The 26,102-nt window shown below is 59.7% G+C and overlaps 1 protein-coding gene and 1 long non-coding RNA gene across 30 annotated transcripts in view; one reads left to right on the forward strand and one right to left on the reverse strand.

The window, feature by feature from the left end:
- ABLIM2 (actin binding LIM protein family member 2) overlaps positions 1 to 26,102 on the reverse strand; it is a 167,770-nt gene that overhangs the window by 70,345 nt on the left and 71,323 nt on the right. For 18 of the 29 annotated variants that reach the window (XR_011257882.1, XR_011257883.1, XR_011257885.1 and 15 more), the window contains exons 6-9: positions 23,370 to 23,463; positions 13,247 to 13,334; positions 8,418 to 8,476; positions 633 to 710 (exon numbers count right to left, since the gene is read on the reverse strand). Coding sequence is in view for 20 of the 29 variants with exons in the window: in XM_069594823.1 (XP_069450924.1) it covers positions 633 to 710; positions 8,418 to 8,476; positions 13,247 to 13,334; positions 23,370 to 23,463 (319 nt within the window). In the remaining 9 variants the exon portion in view is untranslated. Of the gene's footprint in view, positions 1 to 632; positions 711 to 2,536; positions 2,594 to 8,417; positions 8,477 to 13,246; positions 13,335 to 23,369; positions 23,464 to 26,102 lie in introns of all 29 variants that reach the window. The other 11 variants (XM_069594821.1, XM_069594805.1, XM_069594804.1 and 8 more) reach the window with 1 other exon arrangement.
- Positions 12,546 to 13,833, forward strand: LOC138442769 (uncharacterized). The gene is made up of 2 exons (XR_011257886.1): positions 12,546 to 12,769; positions 13,254 to 13,833. It is a non-coding gene; the product is annotated as an uncharacterized lncRNA (long non-coding RNA).

Below are 26,102 nucleotides of genomic sequence, written 5' to 3' on the forward strand. Positions count from 1 at the left end.
TAATTGCTGTCAATAATTAGTTAAAATGTGCTTAATTGTGTTTAGACTTGTATGTGCACAGACACACAGACACACACACCCACACACGCAATATCCATACCCGTACACACATGGACACACACACACGCATGTAGACACACTCACACACATATCCATCCATACATGTGCGCGCACACATGCCTACATACACGCACACACTCAAATACACACAATACACATACGTGCACACGAATACACACACACATAAATGAGAACGGGATCACGGAACGCACGTCATCCTTCACATGCTCCTTCGCAAGACACGTCAGGAACTTTCCACACCCACAGGCACGGGTCTGCACCGTGGCTGGCGAGCGCTGTGTGTCCAGGCGAGTCCTGGCTGCGGGGTGCAGGCAGGTGTCCTCACCGGCACCGATGTAAACCACGGCCGTGAGCACACCTCTCTGCACGCTGGACGCCACATTCCGGGGCAGCCTCGGTCACACAACACATCCACGCAGGAGGCCCCGAGTCAGCCTCAGAGCCTGTGCCAATCTCTCCCGCGGCCCCACGCCCCGTGCCCCCCGAGGACACACTCAGCAAGGACCCCGGGCCCCTGGTCTCCTCCCCCCTCCACAGAGAATCCGACTTACATAAATCACGCGGCTCGGAGACCCTGAGGTGCTGGAAGCAGGTACAGAAATGATGCTCTCTGAGGAAGTCCTGGTTTCCTAGGAGACGAGGAGACAGGGAGAGGCTGAAGCGGGCTCTGTCGACGCAGAGAACCTTCCGGAGGCAACCATAGCAAGCCGAGCGCCAGCAGAAACGCTGGAGCTCACGAGACCCTTTCTATGGGCAGGTGGAAAAATAAACACGCAGGCTTGGATGAACGACAAGGAAGCTGCAACCGGGAGACACAGCAGGTGACCCTGGCCGCCAGCAAAGGGGCCGTGTGCTCCCAGGGCAGGATGGGCTCGCTCCACGACCACGAAGCTTCCCCGTCGCTGAAACGATCTTTCTATTTGGAGGGTGAGAGCAAGCGATGATGCGTTTTCAGGGATTCTGCACGCCCCGCCGGCAAAGGCAGGATCGAGGCGCTCGGAGAGCGGATTCTCCGAGTCGATTCCGGGGGGCGCGCGGCAGCACCTCCAGCCCCGCCTCTGTTGGCCGCCGTCTGGCCGTCCCGTCTGGGACCTGCTCCTCGCGTGCGGCTGGGGACCATCCCCCAGCCCTCCTCGCTCATCTCTGACCATGACGTCCGCACCCCGGAGGTGACAGACCCCACAACCGTCCGTCTCCTCTGCTCTGCTGGGTCAGGCCCTCCACCACCATGATGACCCTGTGTTCCTCCAGCTCCCGTCCCCCTCTCTGCACCCGAGTCCATCCCCACCTGCTGGGCGTGACCTGGCAGCTCCTGGACTCTCTCCTGGTCTAGCCCTCTGGCTGGCCGGGACCACCCAGCCTCCTAGCTTTCCAGTCCCCCTACTCGCCTCATCCGAATGAAACCCGTCTCCACGAACGGGCTCCTGCTTCCCGCCCCCCACTCATGGCTCCTCTCGTGTTCTGTTTTTTTATTTGGCCAGGCCACAGGGTTTGCGTGCCTCCTGCAGTGGAAGTGTGGAGTCCTAACCACAGAAGGCCAGGGAAGTCCAACTCCTCTCTCGTTTTCTAAGCAGGCCCCCCCCTCACCCCTGAAGTCCTGTCCAGCCCCTCACAGTGGTCCACACCTCCCGCCAGGAGGCTGGGAGGGGCCGTATCTCGAACTGAACCGCTCCCCTCCAAAGCTCATGGGTTGAAGCCCACACCCCAGGACCCCAGAACGTGATTGTGTTTGGAGACGTAATTAGGTTTAAATGGAGTCTTCAGGACAGGCCTGGATCTGACTGTCTTCCTCATGAGAAGAGGAGGCTAGGGCACAGACGGGTGACGGGTGAGACACAGGGAGGCGAGGCCGCCCACACGCCCGGAGGCGAGGCCGCGTGAGGAGCCAAGTCTGCCGGCGGGCCCTGGAGCTGCAGCCTCCAGAGCTGAGAGGACAGTTCCGTTCGCTGTTTAAGCGCATCTGGTGTGGCTAACACCTGGAGAAGACTCTTGAGAGTCCCTTGGACTGCAAGGAGATCCAACCAGTCCATCCTAAAGGAAATCAGTCCTGAGTGTTCATTGAAGGACTGATGCTGAAGCTGAAACTCCAATACTTTGGCCACCTGATATGAAGAGCCAACTCATTGGAAAAGACCCTGATGCTGGGAAAGATTGAAGGCGGGAGGAGAAGGGGACGACAGAGGATGAGATGGTTGGATGGCATCACTGACTCGATGGACGTGAGTTTGAGCAAGCTCTGGGCACTAGGGAAAGACAGGGAAGCCTGGGGTGTGGCAGTCCACGGGGTTGAAAAGAGTCGGACATGACTGAACAACAAAGACGCCTGCCATGGAGCGCGCCCTCCTCCCCTCCTGGGAGATGACCCCCAGCGCCTCCTACACTCAGCGCGACACCAGCGGGGACGGGACGACACCAGGACCGGACGAGAGCCCGACAGGCGGCGGCAGGGGCAAACCTGACAGGCGTAGGGGGTGGCGCCCGGGCAAGCCTGGTGGGAAGCCTGGGTCTGCATCTGGAAAGGAAAGAGAAGGGCAGGGCGTGAAGCTCCGCGGAATCGCCACGATCGGTCACTCGCCAGCCGGTCCAGCCGCCTCCTTACCCCAGGCATCACCCTGGCATCCTCTGTGAGGCCCCACGGCCCGGCTGCACACAGGGGATGGGGCATCAACTCAGGAATCTGCCTGTCCCCTCGGACCACGGGCTCGCAAAGGTCGGCAAGAGGCTGGGGTCCCTCGAGAAGCTCAGCCCGACCCCTGAGGCTCGGCCACCCCCAGGAAGACACACATCACGTGCTGCGGTTTCAAGGGAGACACGCCGTGCAAGGCGGGAAACACAGAGTCTGTGTTTTACCGCTGTCCCGGTGGCCAGGTGGCCCATTTTGCTAGGCAAAAATGCTATGCCTGTGAGTTTGGCACATCTGAGAAAAACCTTTGACGCTCAGCTTCCTTCTCTGTGAAATGGAAAAGCCTGCCTGGAAGGCTCTTTCCGTTGCTGAGGACTCAGACGCGCAGCCTGCTAAGGACTTGGCTCTGGTGAGTCACCCTTGCTTTTATCTCAGTTCAGTTGATTCCAGCTCACGACAGGAAGTTCCTTCATCACAAAGCCGACCAACACTGGGTGTTTCAGAAGACAGTGCCCTGAGCTGAGAGCAACAGCAGAGGGCCTCGAGGGGCGCTCCCTGGCATTGTCAGGGCGGCACCGCGGTTACTGACTCCATGACCCCAGTGGTAGAGGGCTTGGGCTGTTTGCACGGCAGCAAGAGGGTCCGGCTTTCTCCTGCACGTTTCAGGGTCCCGAGCAGGCAGCTGAGCAGCTACACGGTGACCCCCGTCTCTGTACCCCAGTTCCCAGCCCAGGAAAAGCGAGGGCGGGGAGAGGAGCAGCGCCCCCACCCCCGCAATGTCCTCCGGGTCAGGGAGCCCAGATGGAAGGGGGCTGAGTCCAGGCGGTTTCCCCCAGAATCAGGAGACCTGGGCTGTCTCTCACCTTCTCTCTACCCTGCCTCCAACTAGCCCAAAGGAGCCTCACAATCAAACCCAGCACCCAGCTGCGTTCTCCAGGGTGCTGTTCACACCCGCCCAAGGCCAGGCAGTCGTCCAGCCCTGTCCACCCAGCCCAGCCCCAGGAAGCGCCGTCCCACAACAGGGTCGAGGGGTGCCTGGCTCTCATTAAGGTCAGACAGAAGCTACTTGTACACACAGAGGGAGGTCAGTGCCCGCTCGTCTCCACGTTAAAGCTGAGGGGCTGAGGCTCCGAGCAGGCTGGTGGTTGGCCCAAGGCCACAGAGGTTCCAACAGCGGGTCTGGCTCTCCCACCCTGGCGGCCGCTGCGAATGCCGCTAGAACAGCCTCGCTCGGGATCAGTCTCTCCGTCCTTGTGTTTGGGCCTCCGGGGCAGCTTCACCAAGCCTGGCTTCTCTCTGGCCCCACGGTCAGTGCAGGGGCTCTGGCTTCCTCCTCTGGGTGCCCCCTCCCAGCCCCGCAGTAAGCAGCCAGGACCTCCGTGCGCCCCCAGGGTAGGCGTGCCCACAGACAGCCGCAGCCTGGGGGAGACCAGCCCTCCCATCCAGGCTCCCTCTGGTCCCACCGGAGCAGGAGCCGCCAGGCTGGCCCTGTCCCGACCACCTTCTCCATGCACCAAGGCCTCTCCAGCTACTCAGCAGACACAGGGCCGCCCTTTTCCATGGCTCCGAAATCCTCCTTCGATCCCTGCCTGTTCACAGTTCCTCAGACTCGGACCCCACACCCAGAGCAGGGCCAGCCCCTGTGACCCACCCTTCCGCACACCTGCCAAGCCCTGGCTCCAGGAAGCCAGGCTCTCCCTCAACCCTGCCCGCCAGGCCCATCCAGCCAGCCCTGTCCCTCCCTGCCTGGCAGGCAAGCGTCCTGCACCCTGGAGCTGGCCCATGCGTCTATCCCCGGCCAGACGCTGCAGGGCAGGGACCCTCATTCACCTCTGTGTTCCTGGTGCCCAGCCTGGGACGCACAGCAGGTGCTCGGGGACCGTGTGTTGAACGACGGTACGATCCGACGCCCAACGAGGCACTGGGGATGGGCCGTTAGGACCACAGCCTTCCACGGGACCCCCCCCCAGGCACCCTCAGCAGACGCGCATCCTTGTCCTGAGGGGCAGCCCTCCCCCCGGGGGGGCACAGAGTCAGGGATCTTCCAGGAGTGAGGAAGGGCTGTTCTCCCTCTCCTGGCTCGCTCGCAGGGACCCCGGAGCTGGCCTCGGGGGCTGGACGGCGGTCCTGGAACCCACTGGGCCTGGCATGCCTAGTTAGCTGACTGCTGAGCACCCCTCCAGATGGGCAACTTAGCTCTCATCTGGGTTGCCAGGTTACAGCAGAGCCACCTCTGCCCAGAGGCTGGACTCAGAGAGTGATGCCACCTCTGCAGTATTGCCTGGGCTGACGGCCGCCGAGCCGACCCTGCCAGGCTGACTCAGAGCTGACCAGGTCCGGCAGGATCATGCTCGTTAGCTGGCTCCCACTCACCGCACGCTACAGAAAAACACGGCTCTCTCCTGCCGCGCAGGCCAGGGGCGGTCAGCTGGCTGGGAGAGCTGTCTCCACGGGCCCGAGTGACCGGGAAAGTCATCTATGCCCTCCCTGTCCACCCGCTGCTCTGCCCACCGACTGCCCTGCGCACCGACTGCCCCATCCACCCACTGCCCTGTCCACTTGTTGCCTGGCCTGCCCAGCATTTAGTCTCATTTTTCAGGCAAGACCGAAGAGGCTCTGAGGGGCAGGGGTGGGGAGGGTGAATCAAGGGACACGCAGGGCATGACCAGGGCCTGGATCCTGTCACCGGATATGAGGGACAGCTGTCCCCAGGCTGCCGGCCTCTGCCCTCAATGTTCCCGAAGCATCTGTGGAGACGAGCTCCGGAAGCCAACTCTGCGGCCATGATCGGCCCCCGAGACAATGGTCCTTCTTTCTGCCCTGACCTGCTAGCCTCCAGCACCCAGAGGGCCTCCTTCCGGCTGGGCCAGTGGCCCACGGTCATCCAGGGCGGGGGCTCCAGGCTGAGAGCAGACACACCTGCCACCTCCAGGCCCGCTGGGTTCCCTGCAGGCCCTGAGGCCAGCTCAACAGTCGGTCCAGCATCCAGGGTTGGCGCTGGTCCCCCTGACCTGGTTAGAGGAGGCGCAGGGCACGGAGGACCCTGGGCACTTTGTCCTCCTCCATGGAGCCCTCCCGCCCTGGCCCAAGGCCACCTTCCCCAGGCCCTCACGCCATGCCGGGTATAGTGGGATGGTCCCCATGGCCCTCGGACGCGACCTGCAGGTAAGGCCCCTGCTCCTCCGAACAGCAGCAGCTGCGGGCCAGGACTTGTGACAGTCACCTTGGCGCCCCAGACTGAGAACCAGGCTTGGCCCAGTCAGACCCTCGCTGAAGGTGTGCTGAATGAGACTCATGAAGGGGTGGAGCCATGGAAAGCAGAGGCTTCCAGACCCACTGAAAGCAACTGCTAGAGGAAAAGGGAGGCTTTCCCTCTGCTGACTTCTTTCAGAACGGGCTTGGCGAGCGTCTGTTGAACTGCTGGGTCCCACCCTCCCTGAGGGGCCCACACGAGGAGGAGGGGCCCCTCCACCAGCCGGAGACCCATCCCGTCTCCTAGGACAACGTTCATGAGGGTGGATCTCCGAACCAGCCCCTACGCCGCAAATTCCCAGCCCTGAGCACCACCGCCTCTGCTGGGTCAGGGGACGGTTTCCGCTCGGGCCCCACCCACTCCCCACGGCTGAGGCATCCCTGGACCCCCTCACTCCCACAGTGGAAGTGTCACTAAAGGACTCAATGAGCAGAGCCAGCATCCCCAGCAAACAGCAGAGTGCCCCCAACAGCAGAGCTCTGCTCCTATTGTTCCGGGCCCGAGTTCCTCGGGGCAGTGGTCTCCTTCTGATGCACGCAGGTGCTGGAGACCCTCGGGGGGGCACTGAGAATCACCCCCACTAGAGCAGTCTGCCTCCCACGCTCGTCCTGGGGCCCTGCCTCACTCTCCAGCCTCCACTCCACTCAGACCCTCCCTACCCCCACCCAGGGACCCCCCTCCCCGCACCGCCCCCCGCCCCTGCTATGGGGCATTTGAGTCACCAGGGTCTTCAAGGGCCCATCTGCCCAGTGGCTCACCCGTAGCCTGTTTGGCGACTTTCAAAGTCTTGGCGAGGCCTGGGCGCCCTGCATGGGGGTGGGCATGGGAGACCAGGGGTCGCTGGAACGAGGCCAGGAGTTCTGTGGGTCACACAGGACTCACCCCCCAGGGGTGGGGACGGGTGCACTCGCTCCCAGGGTCTTCAGGGTGTGGATCCCAGCGGAGGTCGTGCAGGGGTGGGGGTGGTCCCTGACAGAGCAAAGCTGGCTGCCACACCTCCCCTTGAGAGGACTGGGGGGTTGGTGCCCTGAGCTGCAGTTCGCCCAGATTCACTTCCTCCCTTCATCCCGCAAACACTTCTCTGTCATCTGCCAGGGCTTGGGTCGGGGCCAGGGGGTTCAGGATGGAGGCGCCTGGAGCCTGGTGAGGAGGCTCTGGGGGAAGAGGATGTGAGCGGAGGCGTCTGTGGGTTTCAGGGGACGACATTCTAGGCAGATCTGAGAGCTCACAGGATGAGTTTGCTGGGAGGCAGGGTGCCAGGCACGAGAGGGCAGCCCCGGTGGGAGGATCGTGTTTCTGCAGGTGTGGGCGGAGCACCCCTGCCCTGCTGACTGCCTCAGCAAAAGGGAGCTAGCCTATCCTGCCCCGGGGCCTCTGCCTGAGCCCCCAGCCCTGCCTGGGACCCCCACCCTTCTTCAGGGTTCTGCTCCCACTCAATTCCTCTGGAGGACCCCCTCCATGTCCCCACCGTCACCATCTCCATGAAAGTTGGTCCTTCCCCTGCTCTCCGGCCCTGCCAGCTTGTTGCATCACTTGCTTGTCGGGGCACTGATTTCTGTCTCTCTTGGGGACACCAGCCCAGGAGGCCCCGGGGCGGGCTAGCCCCCTCCCTCACATGGCACCTCCGGCCGGGCACCCCAGCAGGGCCTCTGCGGGATGAGGAGTCTCCCCTGGCCCAGAGGGGAGGGCTGGCATGGCCTAGACACAGGTCCTGCCCTGCTTCTGGAAGGTGATCAGCGTCACACCTGGTTGGAGATCTCTGTTCAGGGGGAGGGTGCTCACCACACCCCTAAGGTCTCAGGGTGGGGCAAGCCATGCCAGAAAGACCAGCCCTGAGATGCTGGCAGTCCTGGGTGATGTCACCAGGAGAGTGAAAGCAACCACATGGCAATCAATCAACAGGCCAGTCAACCGACTAACGGAGCCCCGGTAAGATCTCCGGCCACGGGGCTTCCGTGGTTGGTAACACCTGGTGTGTGCCAGCACTGGGAGGTGCGGAATCTGGACTCCACCAGGCGAAGACAGTGGCAGCCTGGGTCCAGACCTCCCCCCGGGACCCTGCCTCATGCTGGGCTGAGTCCATTCCACCCTCTTAACCGGGCTGCGACACTTTTCACTGAGTCCTTCTTTCTTGTTTTTGAACCTGAGGGCAGCTGGGGAGACGCTGAGAAGCAGCTGTTGGCATCAGAGGCATGGACGTTCTTGGGGACTCAGGAGAGGTGCTAACTTTTCAGTGGTCCCTGAACTTTCGCAGCCATCGGCATCCACTGAACAAAGGAGGGCCAGGGCAGGGAGCCCCTGGGCCGGCCAGCAGCTGGTCTGCTCTTTCCACCTGGACACTCGCGGGCCTCGGGCCACCTGCCCCATGGCCCATTAGGACTAACCACTGAGCCGTCTCAACTGTGTGATGTAGCTCGGAAGCTGGGGAAAGGGCATCGGAAGAGACTGACTTCCACCAACCTTGTTTTTGTCTTCAGTTCTGGCTGCTTGTCGACATGCTGGGTGCCAAATGGAAGAGCCTGCGGACAGATGGCCAGGAGGAAGAGTTAGTCTGGATTCCCAGAGGTGGGGCTATGCCAGGGTCAGGAGGAGGAGGTCGGTGTCCACACTAGGATCCCACCACGCTCTTCTCTGCCGAGTCACACTGAGACCCCACGAACCTCCTCTGTGCCGAGTCACACTGGGAACCAAACACCCTTCCCTGTGCTGAGTCATACGGGTCCCCACAGGCCTCCTCTGTGATGATCACACTAGAGCCCCACCACCCTCCTCTGTGATGATCACACGGGGGCGCCACCGCCCTCCTCTGCCAAGTCACACGGGGGCCCCACAGGCCTCCTCTGTGCCGAGTCACACTAGGAACCAACCACCCTCCCCTGTGCCAAGTCACACTGGGGCCTCACCGCCCTCCTCTGTGATGATCGCACGGGGGCGCCACCGCCTTCCTCTGTGCCGAGTCATGGGTTATTCCTGGGCCTGCAGCTCTCAGGGGCTCAGAGTCCCACTGGCATGGAGTAAACAGCCAGCGCATCGCCATGAGCCAGCGCTCCCACGGGGCCCTCGGGTCCCCAGCTCCCAGAGGAGGCTTTCGAGGAGCGCTCTGTGGGTGGCTTCTCCTCAGAGCCAGATAACTCAGGCAGCAGATAAAGGGCGCTGCTCCTCTCCGTGAGGTGGGCAGGGGCCAAGCCCAGCCATGGGCACAGTGCAGGGTGGAGCTGGGCGCAACCTGGATGGGAGGTGAGGGCTTTGGGGCGGGGCTCTCAGCTGGAAGGCAGGAAGGAGGACCTCAGGGGGGAACCTGAGGTGTGGGCTGGAGAGCGGGACTGTGGGCTGGAGGCCCAGCCCCTCACTGCTTCCCAGGGTGTCTGAGCTGTCTCGGTCATGCCAGCCCCACCCAGCTTTCCCCATCTATGGCCCCACCGTCAAGGTCACAGGTCCCCCAGCGAGGGCCCTGCGTGTGTGCTAAGTTGCTTCAGTCGTGTCTGCCTCTCTGGAGCATAGCCCGCCAGGCTCCTCCTATTGTTTATGACTGCAAAGGTAATAGATGTTCTTTTTTTAAAAAAAAAAATTTACTTATTTGGCTGCCCCAAGTCTTGGTTACAGCATGCAGGATTCTCCAGGCAAGAATACTGGGTGGGTTGCCATGCCCTCCTCCAGGAGATCGAAGGTGTATCTCTTGCGTCTCCTGCACTGGCAGGCGCGTTCTTTACCACCAGCACCCTCCCAGCTCCCCACTCAAGGGTCTTGCTCTTCTCTAATTCAAACTCGACCTCCCCAGACCTCAGGCTTTTCCCACGTTCACTCGGGGCCAACAATAACCCTACCTCAGCAGGCCACTGGGAGAACTTAACATGATGAAGCAAGGGTAATAGCTTCAGGGTCCGGGAATCCTGCCTCCTCCCTCACTGAACCTCAGCCGGACCCCCTTGCGCCCCCCACCCACCCACACCCCACTCACACAGCCCTCTGCCGGGGAAGGTTTCCGCCCTCTGGTGCCAGGCCAGCCCACGTCCCGTTGGAGACGGGAGCTGTGTCCACACCACTCTCAGGCCCCCCAGAAGGTCACATAGAGCAGATGTAGTGGGGGGCCTGACTCGACGGAGCTGCAGCCCGTTTCTGCCTGCAAAATCTCTAGGTCGCGCGCGTTAACCCTTATGGAGGGAGCTCATTTCTGCCCTTCGCTGGAAAAAGCACCTACACCAACCTGGAGCTCCCAGAGAGACAGGGAATTGATTGGTATGTGAGAGCTTTTATTAAAAAAAATATATTGTTTATGATTGCAAAGGTAATAGATGTTTTTTTATTTAAAAAAAAAAAAACTTATTTGGCTGTCCCAAGTCTTGGTTACAGCATGCAGGATCCTTAGCTGCAGCACGTGGGACCTAGTTCCCCGAGCAGAGATCGAACCCGGGCCCCCTGCACTGGTAGTGAGGAGTCTTAGCCGCTGGACCCACCAGGGAAGTCCTGGTAATAGGACTTCCTATTTTTTAAATTTTTATTAAAGTTTAACCAAGACCTTAAAGGAATAGGCAGGAAAATGGGAGTCATCTGTCGCCTCCCACTCGCTGCCATCCAGCGCACACATGTGCACGAAACACGGCGTTCGCACAGCTTTGTGTTCTGTGAGTTTTGCTTTAAAATGTCTTAGTGTTCCTCCACATAAGCAAATATCAAAAGTGTAACTTTTAAGGGCTGCATAATATTCCATTGTAAGGATCAATAGGAATCTCTTTATCTGCTCCCTGACCGTTATTTCCAACATTTTATTTCTTAATAAAGTCATGGGAACTCCATGAAACACAAATTCCAACTTCGTCTCTCTTACTGACTTGAAGGCTTCCTAAAAGTGGGTCCTCCTGGCTCAGAGAGTCTGGGTATTTTTAAGGCTTATGAGGCGTTTTGGCAATTTCACAATTTTCGCTCCATTAGCCAGGTAAGAGGTCCGCCTACTCCAATTCTCCAAATAGCGGGATATGTCTGTCCTTTTAACCTTTGTTGATCCAATGGGAAAAATAGCATCTAACCGTTATTTTAATCTGGGTACCCCTGATAACTGGGCTTCCCTCGTGGCTCAGTGGTAAAGAATCCACCTGCCAAGAAGACTCGAATTCAATCCCTGGTCCAAGAAGATCCCCTGGGAGGAGGGAATGGCAACCCACTCCGGTATTCTTGCCTGGAGAATCTCAGGGACAGAGGAGCCTGGCGGGCTGCAGTCCATGGGGCTGCGAAAGAGCTGGACACAACTGAGCGACTAACGCAACAACCACCCCTGATAATGAGCGAGTGCCAACCTTCTTCCCCTGTGGGTACCGAGTCTGCAGACAGGCAGGTGCGTTCAGGGCTGGAAGGCGGGGCTGGTATTTGGCGGGAGTTTGGTGGGGGGCTGCCTCATCTCCCTCGGAGGCCAGAGGCTTCGTGACCCTGCTCCTCTGAGCTTTTACTGCTCGGGATTCATCCATCAAACAAACCCTCCTGGAGCCCAGCACGCAGGTGGACCAGGCAGACAGAGGGTCTCATGGTGTCTATACAGGGCGGGGGCCTCACCGTGCGACTCCCGTGCTCCATGGAGCAGGCGTGAATACCACCAGGTGGGTCTGCACCGTCAGGACACAGACTGGGAAACGGGAGGCGGGGGGACGGGCTTTGACACTCCACAGGAGGTCAGGGCAGGTCTAGCTTTAGAAACGGCGAGCTGGCCTCAGCCCAGAGCCATGAAGAGCATCTTTGTCCAGAGACCAGGTCCCCTTGATGGCGAGCTCGTGTCCCAAGCTCCTGTTCGTGGTGTCAGCACGTCCCGAAAGCGCTGTCGTGGTGGGGGGTGGGTGCCTCTGGCTGCAGGGGGCTTCCTCCCCACCCAAGACATCCTGGCACAGCTGGCAGGGGCCCAAAGGACCCCTTTGATAAGCTCTCAAGACTAAAGAACAAGAGGGGACACTGGGGACCAGGCCGTCCCGGCTGACGTCAGCCCCCGAGCTTGTCTCAGAAAGGCAGGCCTGTGTGACACATGGTCCCCGGGTGAAGTCATCCCACGGCCCATCTGGGGGACACTGTGCAGCCTGCTCAGCTTGCCTCTGGAGTCACGAGACAGAAAAGACGCTGTGATCGCGGTGGGGGGGAGGGGAGGGGTCTTGGCATCCCACCATCCCCTGCCGGGCCCCTCAGGGAAGGCCTTCAGCCTTCGAACCCAGGCCCAGCGAGAATCCTGCTGAGCTGCCTTAGCCGGGGGGCGCAGGGACTCCCCAACCCTTGACATATGCCCAAGCTCCTCGGCCGCTGCCTCCGACTTGGCCTCTAGGCCCCAGGCCTGCCTTCAGCAAGGGGTCCCCCTCCGGTTCTCCTCTTGATAAATTTCCATCCATACATTTCCCCGACCCCCAGCGCCTTGGCTATAAATCCCCCGCACTGTCCTTGTAGAATTCGGCCTGATCCCTCTCCCCGACTGCCATGAACTGAAAAATGTCTTCCTATCGTTTTGACAAGTATGTGAACAATCTTTATCAAGGTCAGGAATGAATGAGCCACAGATGGTGGGGGTGGGGGTGGGGTGGGGGACAGGTTCGTCAAAATGATAAAACTTAAGTGCAGTTCAGAGGAGAACTGCCTGCACCCCAGGCGATAAACACGTAAAGAAATAGCTGGGAGCTGGGTGCGCCGGTCTGAGTGTTGGTGTAAGTTTTTTTTAAACAAGCAGCAATGAGCTACGAAGAAGGCCCCCTGCAGAAGGAGGGAGGGGACGACTGGCCGTGACCTGCTGTCCCTCCAGGCCTGGGGCCACAGGACGCCTTTAGTCTGCTGTTACTGTGATTTGAGTGGTGAGTGGGTCCGGGATTTCCCACGGAACGGGTGACAAGGTTGGCCATGCCTTCCTCTAAAGCTCTCTTTACCGGCGCTTTGGCGACTCCCCTGACCGGGAAAGAAGCCTCAGGAGCAGCCTGTGGCCTCCACTCCCCCTCATCAGCCTGCAGAGGTAGGGGTAGGGGTGGCGGGAAACCCTGAGACTTGCCTGCCCACCCCACCCTGGGCTAAGGGCCTTTCAGGACAGGCTCGAAGCAACCACAGACCACATGCTACTGGGACCCACACGTCCACCAGTCCTGGGTCCTGCTCTTGAACAGGGTCCCTGTGGGGAAAGCCTGCCAGCCCTAGCCCCAACCCCCGCCCCCGCTGGGAGGAAGAGCTCCCTAACCAGCGGGAAAGCTCACTGAGCTGCCAGCACCCCGGGACAAGGCGCGGGTCCCCGAGCGCCTGTCTGGCTCCCCGAATCCCGGGCGGCACGGCCCTCTTCTTACCTTGCAGGTACATCTCCTCGCCTTCTGCGAACATCCGGCCACACCGGACACAGAGCGCACACAGAGGGTGGTAGTGCTTCTCCCCCGCCTGGAAAAAGCACAAAGCGCAGGTGTCGGCCAGGGCCAGGGGCTCGGGGCAGCAGCATCAGCTGGGCCCCACCAACCACTGCCCCCACCGCGCCCACCGCCGACGCAGGTGCTCAGGTGAGGCGGGAGGGCCGGCCGTGTGCGGAGAGTCCACATCCGTGGGGATGGGTCGGGGCCCATGATGCTCCAGGCTGTCCAGGGTGTGTGTGTGTGGACGTGCCACTGTCCGCTGGGGGCCAGGCCTCGGAGCAGAGACCCACCTCCAGAAGCAGCCACTTCTCCCGTCTCCACTACCGCCAGGAGGCAGAGGGGGCCAGGTCCTCTGTATCTCTGTGTGGACACTGAACTAACATTACTTCCCCAAAGGGAGGGACAGGACAGGCGGGGTGAAAACGACGGGTCATGTTCATCTCTATTGCTCCCTTTTCTCCATGACTGTTTTACTGTTTTTATTGTTCTTAAAATTCATCCAACTCAAATAGAAAAATTATCAAAACAAAGGACCCTGGCAGGTTTGACTTACTTCTACATGAGAGAGAAAGTTGCTCAGTCGCGTCTGACTCTCTGCGACCCTGTGGACTATACAGTCCATGGGATTCTCCAGGCCAGAGTACTGGAGTGGGTAGCCTTTCCCTTCTCCAGGGGATCTTCCCAATCCCGGGATCGAACCCAGGTCTCTCGCATCACAGGCAGATTCTTTACTAGCTGAGCCACACCCGGGATTATTTCTACACGGTACCAAAAAAAAATCACCCCAAATACTGTCTTCAGCATGACGGAACAGTGACCATTTCCCTCACCCGCGGGTGGGGGCAGCCCGCTGCTAAATGTGGACGTAACCCCCGCTCACTGTCTGCTGAGATGTGAAGGTTAATCACCCCTCCATGAATCTGAGTCAGGAATACTCACTCTTGCACCAGTAAGTGACAAGGTGAAAGTTCATCACAAGCCTCTCACTTTCCTGCCCCTTCCCCACTGGTGACTTTGGTGCCAACCAGGTAACCCTCGAGTACTGGAGGAAAAGTTGAAAGTGAAAGCCACTCAGTCGTATCCAGCTCTCCAGGCCAGAACACTGGAGTGGGTGGCCGTTCCCTTCTCGGGGGGATCTTCCCAACCCAGCAATTGAACCCAGGTCTCCTGCACCGCAGGCAGATACTTTACCAGCTGAGCCACAAGAGAAGCCTGAGGATCGGGGAAGAAGAATCCAAAACAGACTCCTCTCCTGCGCGGGGCTGGCGGTGCCAGTCCACGCGGCCCAGCGTCTCCAGGCCAAGAGCTGCTTCCCCCCGGGGCCACCCAGAACGTTCCCAAACTCTTCTCCAATGCCACCTCCTCTTGGAAGCTGCCCCTGATTGCTCCCCTGCTCGGGGTCCCCCACAGCCCCATGGTCACAGGGTTTGATAATTCATTCAGAAATTCTTCCCCACAAGACAGTGAGCCTCCGAGGGCAGGACTGGCTTGGGGCCACTGCAGGAACCCCTGTTCGCAGGGATACATCTGGGGAGCAGGTCACGAGGCAGTGGTGGGCCCAGATGGAGCGAGAGTGAAGCTGCCATTTCAGTGAAAACGCCATGTGCTCAGAGCAGCTCCTACCCCGAGGTGTAAGTGGAGGGGTTGGAACAGCCCTGGCTTTAAACGGAAGCCACCAGGTCTCTGCTGTCAACTGAGGACTCACGCGCTCTAAACACCTGTCCTCACACCCTCCCCAGGCAGGCACCCCCTCCACTGTCGGCGGGGGGAAAGGGGACAACCCACCCTCATGATGTCACATAGCAGAAACTCTGCAATAGCCACTTGGGGGTCTATATGGCATATCCACAAGGCACGTCCACACTGAGGCAGGTGGGCAGAGAAAGCCATGGGGACGGTTTCGAAGAGGACAGGCTTGAAACCCCAGCCAGACCAAGGAGAATTAGGGCTGAGTGGAGAGACAGCCCCGCGGCCACCGTGAGGGGCTGGCCCTGCGTCCACTCGCTTCCCTCCACTTGGAAAGCTGAGGCTGAAACTCCAATACTTCGGCCACCTGAAGCAAAGAGCTGACTCACCGGAAACGACCCTGATGCTGGGAAAGATTGAAGGCGGGAGGAGAAGGGGATAACAGAGAATGAGATGGTTGGATGGCATCACCGACTCGATGGACATGAGTCTGAGTGAACTCTGGGAGTTGGTGACGGACAGGGAGGCCTGGCGTGCTACCATCCATGGGGTCTCAAAGAGTCGGACAGAACTGAGCTGAACTGAACTGATTCGGAAAGCACCACCCAGCCCAGCCCCCGGCAGACGACCTCACCCCCGGCTCCAAAAACAGCAGCAACCAGCAAACTGTTTGTTTCTGTAAGGAGCAAGGCGATGCCCCTTCCCACACTGATGGGTCTCCACCCCTGGGACAGCCTCGTTTTCATCAGGGCGCAGAGAGGTAGAGGAAGCTGAGCAAGGCCACACAGCAGGAGGGGCAGAGCCAGGAGTCTGGTCCTGTGACCCCTGCCCTGAGCTGGGCGGTCCCTGACTCTGCAGCACACACCCCATGTTCACACGCGTCTCCCTGCCCCCGCCCCCCGCGACAACCCCACTCCCTGAGCAATCAACACGGAGGCCTCAGAAGACCCAAGGCCTCGGAGACCAGACACTGTAGAGCAGATCCCATACGGTTAGAATCAGGGTGGTGGCTGCCTTGGGGGCCTCAGGCGGTGTCTGGGGTGTTGGGCATGTGTCCTCCTGGTCGCGGTGCTGGTTGCCTGGGTGTGCCCAGTTTGTGAGATTCATGGATTCCTCTGTGTGTTACATGCCAATAAAAGAGTTTTCCCACAAAAGTATAAAACCACAGAAGAAAGTACATTTTGCTGACCCCAGATTTGGCAGTGGACTCTTGGATAGGATGTGCAAAGCACGAGAGGCAACAACATGAGAGATAAATTGGGCTTTGTAAAGATTAAAACGTGTGTGAATCAAAGGACGTTATCAGGAAAGTGCAAAGATAAACTATAGATGGGAGAAGGTATCTGCAAATCATAGATCTGATAGGGGCTGAGGATCCAGAATATATGAAGAATTCTTACGGCTCAATGACAAAAAGACAAAGGACTCAGCTAAAAAACGTGTAAACGACGAGAAAGGACATTTTCTTCCAAAGAAGATACAGCAACAGTTAAGAAGCAAGTCAGAGATGCCCACCACCACTGTCTTTAACGAAAAGCAAGCCCAAACACCAACGAGATACCGCCTCAGCCCACCAGTGGCAGTGAACACGTGAGTCACTCAGTCGTGTCCGACTCTGAGACCCCATCGACGGTAGCCCGCCAGGCTCCTCTGTCCAGGGGATTCTCCAGGCAAGAACACTGGAGTGGGTAGCCGCTCCCTTCTCTAGAGGATCTTCCTGACCAGGGATCGGCCGAGTCTCCCGCACTGCAGGCAGATTCTTTACCACCGGGGTCACCGGGTCTAATTTAAATAAAACAAAATGGAAAATAGCCAGTGCTGGTGAGGCTGTGGAGAAGGTGGAGCCGTTGCACACTGGTGCAGCTGCCGGGAAACCAGTGTCAGTGACTCCAAAAGGCAAACATGGAACTACCCCATAACCCAGCGATTCCACTCCTCCGTATGTAGGAAAATGAAGAGAGCGAGAGAAATAAGGGCACACGCCCACCCAGAACCTGCACATACATCCGCATAGAAGCGTCACTGCCAGAAGGTAGGAGCAGCCCACAGGGTCGTCACTGGGCGAGTGGGACAAACACGATGGAAGCCTATTCACAGATCTGTCCGCGGAAAGAAACGAAGTCTCGACTCTTGGGGCCCCGATGGTGTTTTATAAGGACATGAGTGTCTTTATGAGATGAGGCATCAGCATTTTCTGCCGTGGGGGAACACAGGGAGAAAGTGACCATCTCCAAGCCAGGAACCCAAAGGGCTGGCACCTGGATCTCGGAATTCCAGCCTCCAGAAATATGAGAAATAAGTGTCTATTGTTTGAGCCTAGCAGTTCACAGCATAGCAGCCCAGGCCAACCAAGACAGGCGCATAAGCTCAAACACAGTCCAGTCTTCAGGCCTTCCACCAGTCCCGTCGTTGCTCGGTACTGCTGGTGTGGTTACGCCGGCCAGGCGTTCCCCATCATCGGAACATGGCTGCACCTCCTGCTCCATCACCCCCCCAATACTGTCCAAGAAGGGCCTCAGCCGTCAGCCCCAGGGCAGCACGTGTGCTGCCGACCCCCGAGCCCCCGCCCGGCAGGCGGCACAAGCCCCTTAAACCCAGGTGGGGCTCAGGGTGGCCCAGATTGCCAAGGGGATCAAAAGCCCGTGAGATTCTGTAGCGCGCCTTCACAACGATGCCGCGTGCCTTCCAACAAGCGGCTGTCGTCTTTAATCAAGCAGAACAAGGCTCCTTAGGAACACAGCCTCCAGGGGCACTGAGTGGGCTCTGCTCCTCACCGACCCCCAGGTAGAGGGGAGGGCTCCAAGCACTGCAAACGCAGAGGGCTGGGCTGGTAATACGAAGTGGCAGAGCCTCTGGGTCCCCAGCCCCCTTTCCTCCCTGCCGAGAGGAGCAGGCCAGCCCTCCCTGCTCCCTCCTCCACAGGGGAAGCACAGAGGCTGGGCCTCCCGCAGCGCATCAGAGGCAGGTACCCCCTGCCCCTCCCAGATTCCTCCATGGCCTCTTCCAGTCTCGGGAGAGCCAGCCTGGCCTCTGCCTACTTTCTGAGGCCTCCCCTGGGTCCCCACCCCGCAGGGCCAGCCCTGTAGGGCACACGTTCCCCTCTAGCCCAGAACGGCCAGCTCCCTGTGGCTGCTCCTGACACATCCCCGGATTTGAAGCTAATTTAGTCTCCTTTGCGAATGACCAGAACCGGATCCAGATCTTTAAAAGGTCTAATCATAGAGCATACTGACAAAATGAAATTTACCAGGAAGCTCATCGACAACCTTTAGCAGGAAGCATGCAGCGGGGATGGGTGGGGGTGGGGTGAAGGAGCCCACACAGAGGGCCCTGCCATCCCAGACTCGCCCAAGGAGATTTTACCCCAAAAAGAAGAGCCTGGCTGTGTGCCATGTCAGCAAAGACCCCTCCCCCAGAGCCCCTGAGTCAGCCTGGACCCACGGCTGATGCCACTGGCCTCAGGACAGGCTTGTGCTGGGCTCAGGGGCTCGGGGGGGGGGGGGCATGTTGAGGCTGGCGTGGCCCCCTGGCCCTGCCCCTCTCTCACCCTCACTCAACCTGGGGAGACTGCTTCAGGACAGAGCCACGTCCCCTCGTCCTCTGCTGTCCCCAGGCCCTAGAGCAGAGCTTCACGCAGAGGGGGTATCTCATAAAGATGTTCGGAATAGGGAAACAGTGTCCACCCGTCATGCCTAATGGAGTCCTAGGCGACAGGGGGATCCTGGTCAGAGTGTGGGAGCAGAGAGATAGCACACTCCACCTCCAGGCATATCAGCTGTCAAGGCTCTGAGAAGTCCTGCAGCGAGCACGCCGGCCCAGGGTCCTTGCACGGGAACGTGCTGACGGATGGCTGAAGGCAAGGAGTGGAGACGCCACTCCTTGCTGGTGCTGAGCGGGGACGCGGCGTCAGGCTGCAGGCGAGTCAGCACGTGGTGCCTGCATGGGGGTCTGTGTGTGTGTGTGTCTGTGGGTGTCTGTGTATATCTGTTGTGCATCTATCCCTGTGTGTGTCTGCATGCCTGTGTATATCTCTGTGTGAGTATGAGTGTGAATCTCTGTGTGTGCATGCATATATCTGTCTTCATGTGTCTCTGTGTGTCTATGTATATGTTTGTGTGTCTGTGTGCCTGTGTGTGTATCTGAGTGTGTGTGTCTGTGTGCATCTGTGTGTGTCTATGTGTACGTCTGTGTGTGTATCTGTGTGTATCTGAGTGTGTGTTTGTGTGTCTATGTGGGTGTGTGTGCACACAATGAGCAAGGATGACATTTAAATGCTAACGGTAGTTTTTTTTCTGGGTGATGACATTCATTACAGATGATTTTTGGTTTATGACAAACAAGTGTTCCTCCTGAGCATGTTTTTAAAATAAACACATTCATTAAACTTTAAAAATAGAGAGAGAGAGAAGCTGGGGCCTTGAGAAGTTGACTTCACATTCATCAAATTTAAAAAAGAGAGAGAGAAAAGTTGACTTCACCTCTGTCCTTCGGAAAGGCTTTTATTTGTTCAGAGTCGGGGCTTGCTTTCTCTCTGTGATAAAAGTCCTGCCAGCTCACAAGGGTGAAAAGGAAAGTTCTGGAAAGGAGAGGGGGGCACAAATCTGCCAGCTCTGGAGTCATGGAGATGGTCCACTTGGAATGGAGAAACGTTCTGGTGACCAGCCCCGCACCCCCCAGGGGTCCTCCAGGCAGAGGAACTCCTATCACGGTCATCCCTGGGAGCCCAGCCCCCAGGCCGGGGTGGGACAGTGCTCAGGAAGGGTCTGCAAGGTGAGTGGAGGGCAGAGGAAGGAGGGGTAGGAGGAAGGGAAGCAGGGAGGAAGCAATAAGGGAATGAGGGGGTTAATTAGTGGTTCCGGAGGGACCCTGGGCTTCTCGTTACCATGGAGACAGCCAGGCTGCAGGAGGCAGGTGGGACCGAGGTTAAGGAGGGTGGGGCTGAGCAAGAAGTGCCCACAACCCCCCCCCCCCAGTTCCCACCTGTTCCTGCTAATACCAGTGAGAACGAAAGGAGAAGGTGGTGATGGGGCCACCAAGCCAGGGACACCCCCTCACTGGGCACCTCCTCTCCGGATCAGACGCTGGTTGGTCTTCTCAGAGCCCGGTCCCCTGGCCACGCACCACCAGCCCACTTTCCAGCTCGTCCGCAGAGCAACTCCATCCCCGGGAGCCAGCCCTGCAGGGCTGCTCCCACGCTCCAGGGGGCCAGCCAGCCAGCCACTGGGTGGGGGCCCGTGTCAGCCCCTCCTGGGTCCCCTGCGGACCCAGTGTGGAGCGGGCTTATGGGGACAGACACCCCAGACACACAGGATGTGGGCATGGGGCAGAGGATGCTGAGTATTTAGCGTGGCTGAGGGAGTCAAAGGCACATTTCGCGGGCGGGCGGGCGCCTGCATGAGATGGCTCCGGGCCCGGGCACGCAGACGCGGCAGACTCCTGCAGGCGGGGAAGGGGCCCCCGAGCTGCTCTCCTACTCGGGCACTGGAGAGGAGAGCCTCTTGGGAGGCAAGTCAGCAGGATCGGGGCCGGTGGCAGGTGCCTCAAGGATCTCACCCCTGCTGATCGGCCCAGCTTCCAGCAAGCCCACCCCCCCTTCTGCCAGCACGGCCTCCCCACCGGCCCAGGGAGCTTCCTACCTGCACGTAGTCCTGGCACCAGAGCTCAGTCCAAGCAGTCACTCCCCCTTGCCTTCCCAAGGCCCCTGTGCAGCACCCCTCCGGGGACAGGCCGGCAGGAACAGACACCGTCACCCTCCAGCCGGCAGTCTGGATCCTTCTTGTCCTGTTTGCAGGTCCTGTCTCCGGCCGGCCACCTGCCGCACCCTCCCCCCACCGCTCCCCAATAAGAGCCCTCTGCCTGGCCAGCCAGGTCGCCAGCAGGCTCTGGGCCGAGCCCAGGCAGCGCCACCGCGGTGACGGCCGCCCCCCTTCTGCGGAGCCGGCTCGCGGAGGATGCTCTGAGCCGTGCAGGGCCCCGCCGACGACTCAGCCACCACCGCGCCGGAGCTCGCCCGCAGGGGCGAAAACAAAGCATTCATCTTCCCGGGAGGTTCCTGCACCCTCCACGGAGACCTGCCTTTCTCCTGCTCCTCACGGTCAAGGAGGTCCAGGGGACGCCCCACTCACAGTGCCCAAACCCCAGAGCCTGTGTTGGGCCCAGCACTGAATGTCAATCAGGGAGCTAACAGGCAGACCCAACAAAGACAACATGCAGACGGGGTCGCTCCCTGGCCTCCGAGCCTGATACGTCAGGGGAGACCCCCCACCCCACCCGCCACCCCCAGGGCCACCGCTGAGCAGGGGGGCATTCTGTAGGGTCCCCCGAGGAGATGCTGGCTCGCTCTGAGGATGGGGGGTGCTCGGCAGGCACAGGGTGGGTTCAGGACTCGGAGAGGCAGGGCGGCCACAGGGTCCGGGTCAGGAGCGTCCCACCCACACCTGCAGCAGTCATGCCCAGACCACAGAGCCTGAGAGGCCCCCACTCAGGGCATCGGGCAGCACTGAAGCAGAACAGTGCCCACCAGTGACTCCACAGGACGAGAGGCCGGGGGGGCGGGCGGCGGGGGCCCTGGCTGGGCAGCCTGGGTTCAAGTAGGCTCGGCCCCGCGTGGGGTGGCCGCTGGCCAGCACGTGTTCTCCCGGACACAGAGACGGGCCTGGGGGAGGCGAGCAGAGCATGGTCTGGGGAAGAGGTGGGGGCTGGATGGGGGCAGGTCAGCATCCCATGGAGACACCTGACTGTGAAGGGGGGGACAGCAGAGAGGGATGGGAGCTGTTCATGGAGCCACTGGGGGGATGCCTTGTGAGAGGGGAGGTGAGAGGGGAGGTGAGGGGGGAGGTGGGCCCCCCAGGGAGGAAGGAGGCCTGCCTCCCACAGGACGCACAGGGGTTCAGACCAAGAACAGGTGGGAGAGAGTGTGAATGGGAGGAGGGACAGAGCCTTGACCAGGAAGCTTCGAAGACAGCCCTGAGTGACCCTGGACCCTCTCCCGTTAAATCTCAGACAAGGCCGTTGTGGCTGGCAGGCTGGGGTGTGAGGGGGTGGGGAGCAGCCCCTGGGAGGATGGAGCTCGGAAGCTCTGGAACAGTCTTTGGGGCCCTGCGGCAGGTAGGGCCCCAGTGGGGGAATTCTCCAGAAGCTTCAGTCCTGCAGCTGGGTCGGGTGGGAGGGGGGCTGACTGCTCAGAGCAGGATCTGCAGCAAAGGGCTGGGAGAGGAGAGAGGCCCAGGACGAGGGGCGCCAGGTAAGGCGTCACGGTGGGGTGCAGGGGAGGGACACAGCGTTCGTCCAGGTCCAGAGGATGTGGGTACACACACTCAGCCTGCTCACCACCCAAGAAGACACAAAGAGGTCTGGCAGACGGGACGGCAACCATCTCATCGTGTGACCATCTGCCCAACTGCGTCAGAAGCACACGAAGACCCCAGCGCAGAAGCAGACAAGTCCGATGAAAGATAAGCGCAGCGCAAGAACGCGATTGACCGACCCCAGTGTATAAGCAGGCGACGCTGATGAAAGGGAACTTAAATTCAAGGAGAACTCTGATTGGTTAAAAATGACAAAACACAGCACCTCTAGGGGTGGAAGGGGGCATAAGACAGCGAAGGTCACATTCTCACCTGGCGCAGGATTTCATCAAGATTACACCCAGGGTGGGAGATCAGAACAGACTTTTTGGAAAGCACGTTACAACTTTCAAGAGCCCTGAAAACGCTCGCAGTTGCTGGCTCAGTTTCTGCACGTCCGTGGACTAACCTTCAGGAAAACTAGAAAGTCAATAAAAAAGATGCTCATCCCAGTGTTATTTATCACAGTCCAACGATGAGCGATCAGCTTACACGTTTCTGGTCTAGTCCTGTGATGAGACACGGGGCAATACTGAAGCGCGCTCGTGTACCAGGCACCTGTGAGACAGAGGCCGCCGCAGAGGACAGCAGGGCATACTTCTCCATCTGTAGGAAACGCCCAGAGGTGGAAACGCTACAGAAACCACAAGTGGACCGGTGCCGCCACGGGCTCGGGGTGTGGGCGAGGACCGGCTAAGGGGCACAGGCTCACTTTTAAAACCCCCAAGCCTCAGATTCACATCTAGATGCCAAAGGGCTGAACCAAGATCACACAGCTGAGAGAGTGTGGCAGGGAAGGCTTCCTGGAGGAGGCGGCACTCACTGAGCAGAGCCTGGACTGTGTCCTCCGGCAGAGCTGGGAGGAAGAGGGGGGCAGAGGCTCAGGGGCGTGGATTCCTGCACAAAGGAATCCTTTTGGATCCTCTCGGCTAAGTCCCAGGGGGGCAGGCAGGTCCCAGGGCCCACAGCAGGCCTTAGAGCGGCGGAATCTGTGAGGCGGGTCCCGGGTCCCACCTCCAAGCTGGCCTCCTCACCTCCAGCACGTGTCCCGTGATGTACTTCTCACAGCCGTCGCAGCGGATGCCGAATTTGGCGTGATAGTCGGCCTCGCAGTAGGGCAGCCCATCCCTGCAACAGAGCCGGCAGTCAGGACGGGCGGGGGCACCCTGAGGACTCCCAAGGCCCGACAGTCCTCACCAAGGAGAGGGGCTGTGTCCAAGGGGCAAACGCCCACTGCCTCCTACTCCAGATAACAGCGGGCCCTTGGACGGCGTGTGCTCAGCACTTACCTGCCGAGCACAGCACGGTCCCTCAGTCCCCCTAGTAGCCCGGTAAGAAATACCACAAAGATGGTCCCATTTTACAGGTGCAGAAACCAAGGTACAGAGGTGGGGTCGCCTGCCCAGGGGTGAGCGAGGGGCTGGCGGAGGGCTCCAGAGAGCCCAAGGAACCAAAGCTGCGTCTGGGAAATAAAAGAAGTTTCTGCAGACGTGACTCTTCATTCCAGTTCATTCTGTCCAACGCTCAACAGCCGGGTTGGGTGTGAAATGGTCTGTTTCCTCATCAGGTGGCTTCCTGTTCCTTCTGGGGCATCCTTGCGAGCCGACAAGGGGGTCTGACAAAGCTGCCCACGTCGGAAAACAGGTCTGGGGGTGACAAGATGCCAAGCAGGGCAGGTATGCCTTGGGACTGACCCTCACTGTCCCCGGGCGTGGCCCGGACCTCCCGCTGCTTGAGAAGGAGCTGGAGAACCACACGCAATGCGTTCACGCTGCCCGTGAGCAGCGGGCCAACTCTGCACAGGGTGTGGCTTGAGGCTTTGGGGATTATGGATGAGAGGGGCATCCTGGTGGGCGCTGCTCCTGAGTATCCATCCAGGCAGCTGCAGGTGGGCTCCTCAGATGCTGGGCTCCCTGCACTGGGCTGCAAGGTCACAGCTGGCCTGTGGGTGTCGAAGGATGGGAATGCAGGCACGGGCCTAAACAGTGTGTGGCATGTGGTCGGAGCTCATTAGAAGCTGATCGGAGTTATCACGGTGAGGTCGAGCCATGGGGCGTGTGGCAGTGATGGTGTCAGGACAGTGCCAGCGCTCCACGTGGGGTGGGGTGGGGTGTGGCTGGGCAGTGGCGACCGGACAGGCCGGCACTCAGATCCACAGTCCCAGCGGTTACCTAACCTGCACAGGCCTCAGCTTCCTGTCTGTAAAGTGGAGGTCATAAGAGCATAGTCTGTGTATGACAAGGGGTGACCGGTGCCTGGCACTCGGCGGGCACCTGCCAGCTGCTGGCTGAGGCCACTATCACTGTCATTGTCATCGACAGCCAGGACGGTGCTCCTGGCCCAGGCCCGGTCCATCAGGAGTCGGGTGTGGAGGCACCTGGCACGGTGGGTGGTGATGGGGCGTCTGGTGCTCTGGTCCATCTCCCCCCCGGCACTGCTGGTGTGTTGCCGTGCCATCAGTTTGGTCTTGATTTCTGCTCAGCTGCCAACAGAAGGTAAGGTTTCTCAAGCTGTCAGCAGAAGGAGCTGATGGCACCCTCTTTTCCTCAAAGCTCGGGACCTTGTCTGGGTCCCACGGATGCTGGCAGGAGTGGACAGGCCTGGGGTGGGGTCCTGGTGCTTCTCGCAGTCCCAGTGAGAAAGCAGTCCTTCCTTGCACAGGCGATGGAACACGTCAATTGAGCCCCTCGGGTCCACCTTCAAATGTCCTGACCTCAGGGCCCCGATCACAGCCCCCAAAAAAGGCTGTACATGCAGCAAACCCAGGAGATTCAAAGAAAACATCTCCATGGCAACCCCAAGGCCCCTCCTCATGAGTTCCGGAGGCTGCTAGGTAACACGCACGCTGTGTGGGTGAGCTACTGCACTCTGGGGGCTGGGAAGCATTTTATTTTAAGTGCTCGGTCCCCAAGGCCGCCTTTGCATGTCACTCACTCCTTCTCCTTACTCTGAAACAGGCAGCAGAAACTCACCCAGCCTGACCCAGCCTGGACAGAGGCTCATCTCGGTTTCCCTGGAAACGCTTGATTTTGAGATAACTGTAGGTCCAAATGCATTTGTAAGAAGCGATACAGAGAAACCCGGAGAGCCTTTCCCGGGGTTCCCCAAAGCTCACACACCTTACAGAATCAGGGGACAAGGTCCACCAGGAAGCTGACGCAGGTACACGCAGTGACCGGGTTCTCCCGGTGCACACGCACCTCTCACGGACATGTGCACGCATGACATGTGTGTGCTTCATTCTCTGCAGTTTTACTGCAGGAATTACTTTAAACCAATCAATTCCTGTGATGGTTCTGTTCCCCCAGAGCATCAAGAACCAGCACAGCCTTTGACAGAAGTTGTCCCCAACGCCCCTGGCTGGCAGGAGACAGCCGCTCTGCCCTCAGAGAAGCTGCTCCGTGAACTCAGTCCATGACCCTTCCTTCCCCTGTGCTGTCGGGAGGCTTGCCATCCCTGGTGTTTCTGGGGATTCTAATGCAGCCCCCTCCTGGCCAACCAGCAGGGGCTTGGGCCCTGATCTGTACAAGCTCCCTCTCCATGCACCCCAAACCAGCCACCCCTGTACTCTGAGCACCTGTCAGGGACCCCACGTCAGCACCATGGCAGAGGACAGCTGCACCCGTGACCCCTGAGCCCCTCATCCCTCCCCGGCTCTGTGGCCAGCAGCCTCGGCTGACCTCCACTTTGTGCTCAGCGGGGATCTGGGGGCCAGCGAGGGCGGCAGGTCCCACAGGGAGGGCGACACCCAGGGATAGCACTTGCCA

Source organism: Ovis canadensis, chromosome 6 (assembly GCF_042477335.2).
Source record: "Ovis canadensis isolate MfBH-ARS-UI-01 breed Bighorn chromosome 6, ARS-UI_OviCan_v2, whole genome shotgun sequence".
Lineage (NCBI taxonomy): Eukaryota > Metazoa > Chordata > Mammalia > Artiodactyla > Bovidae > Ovis > Ovis canadensis.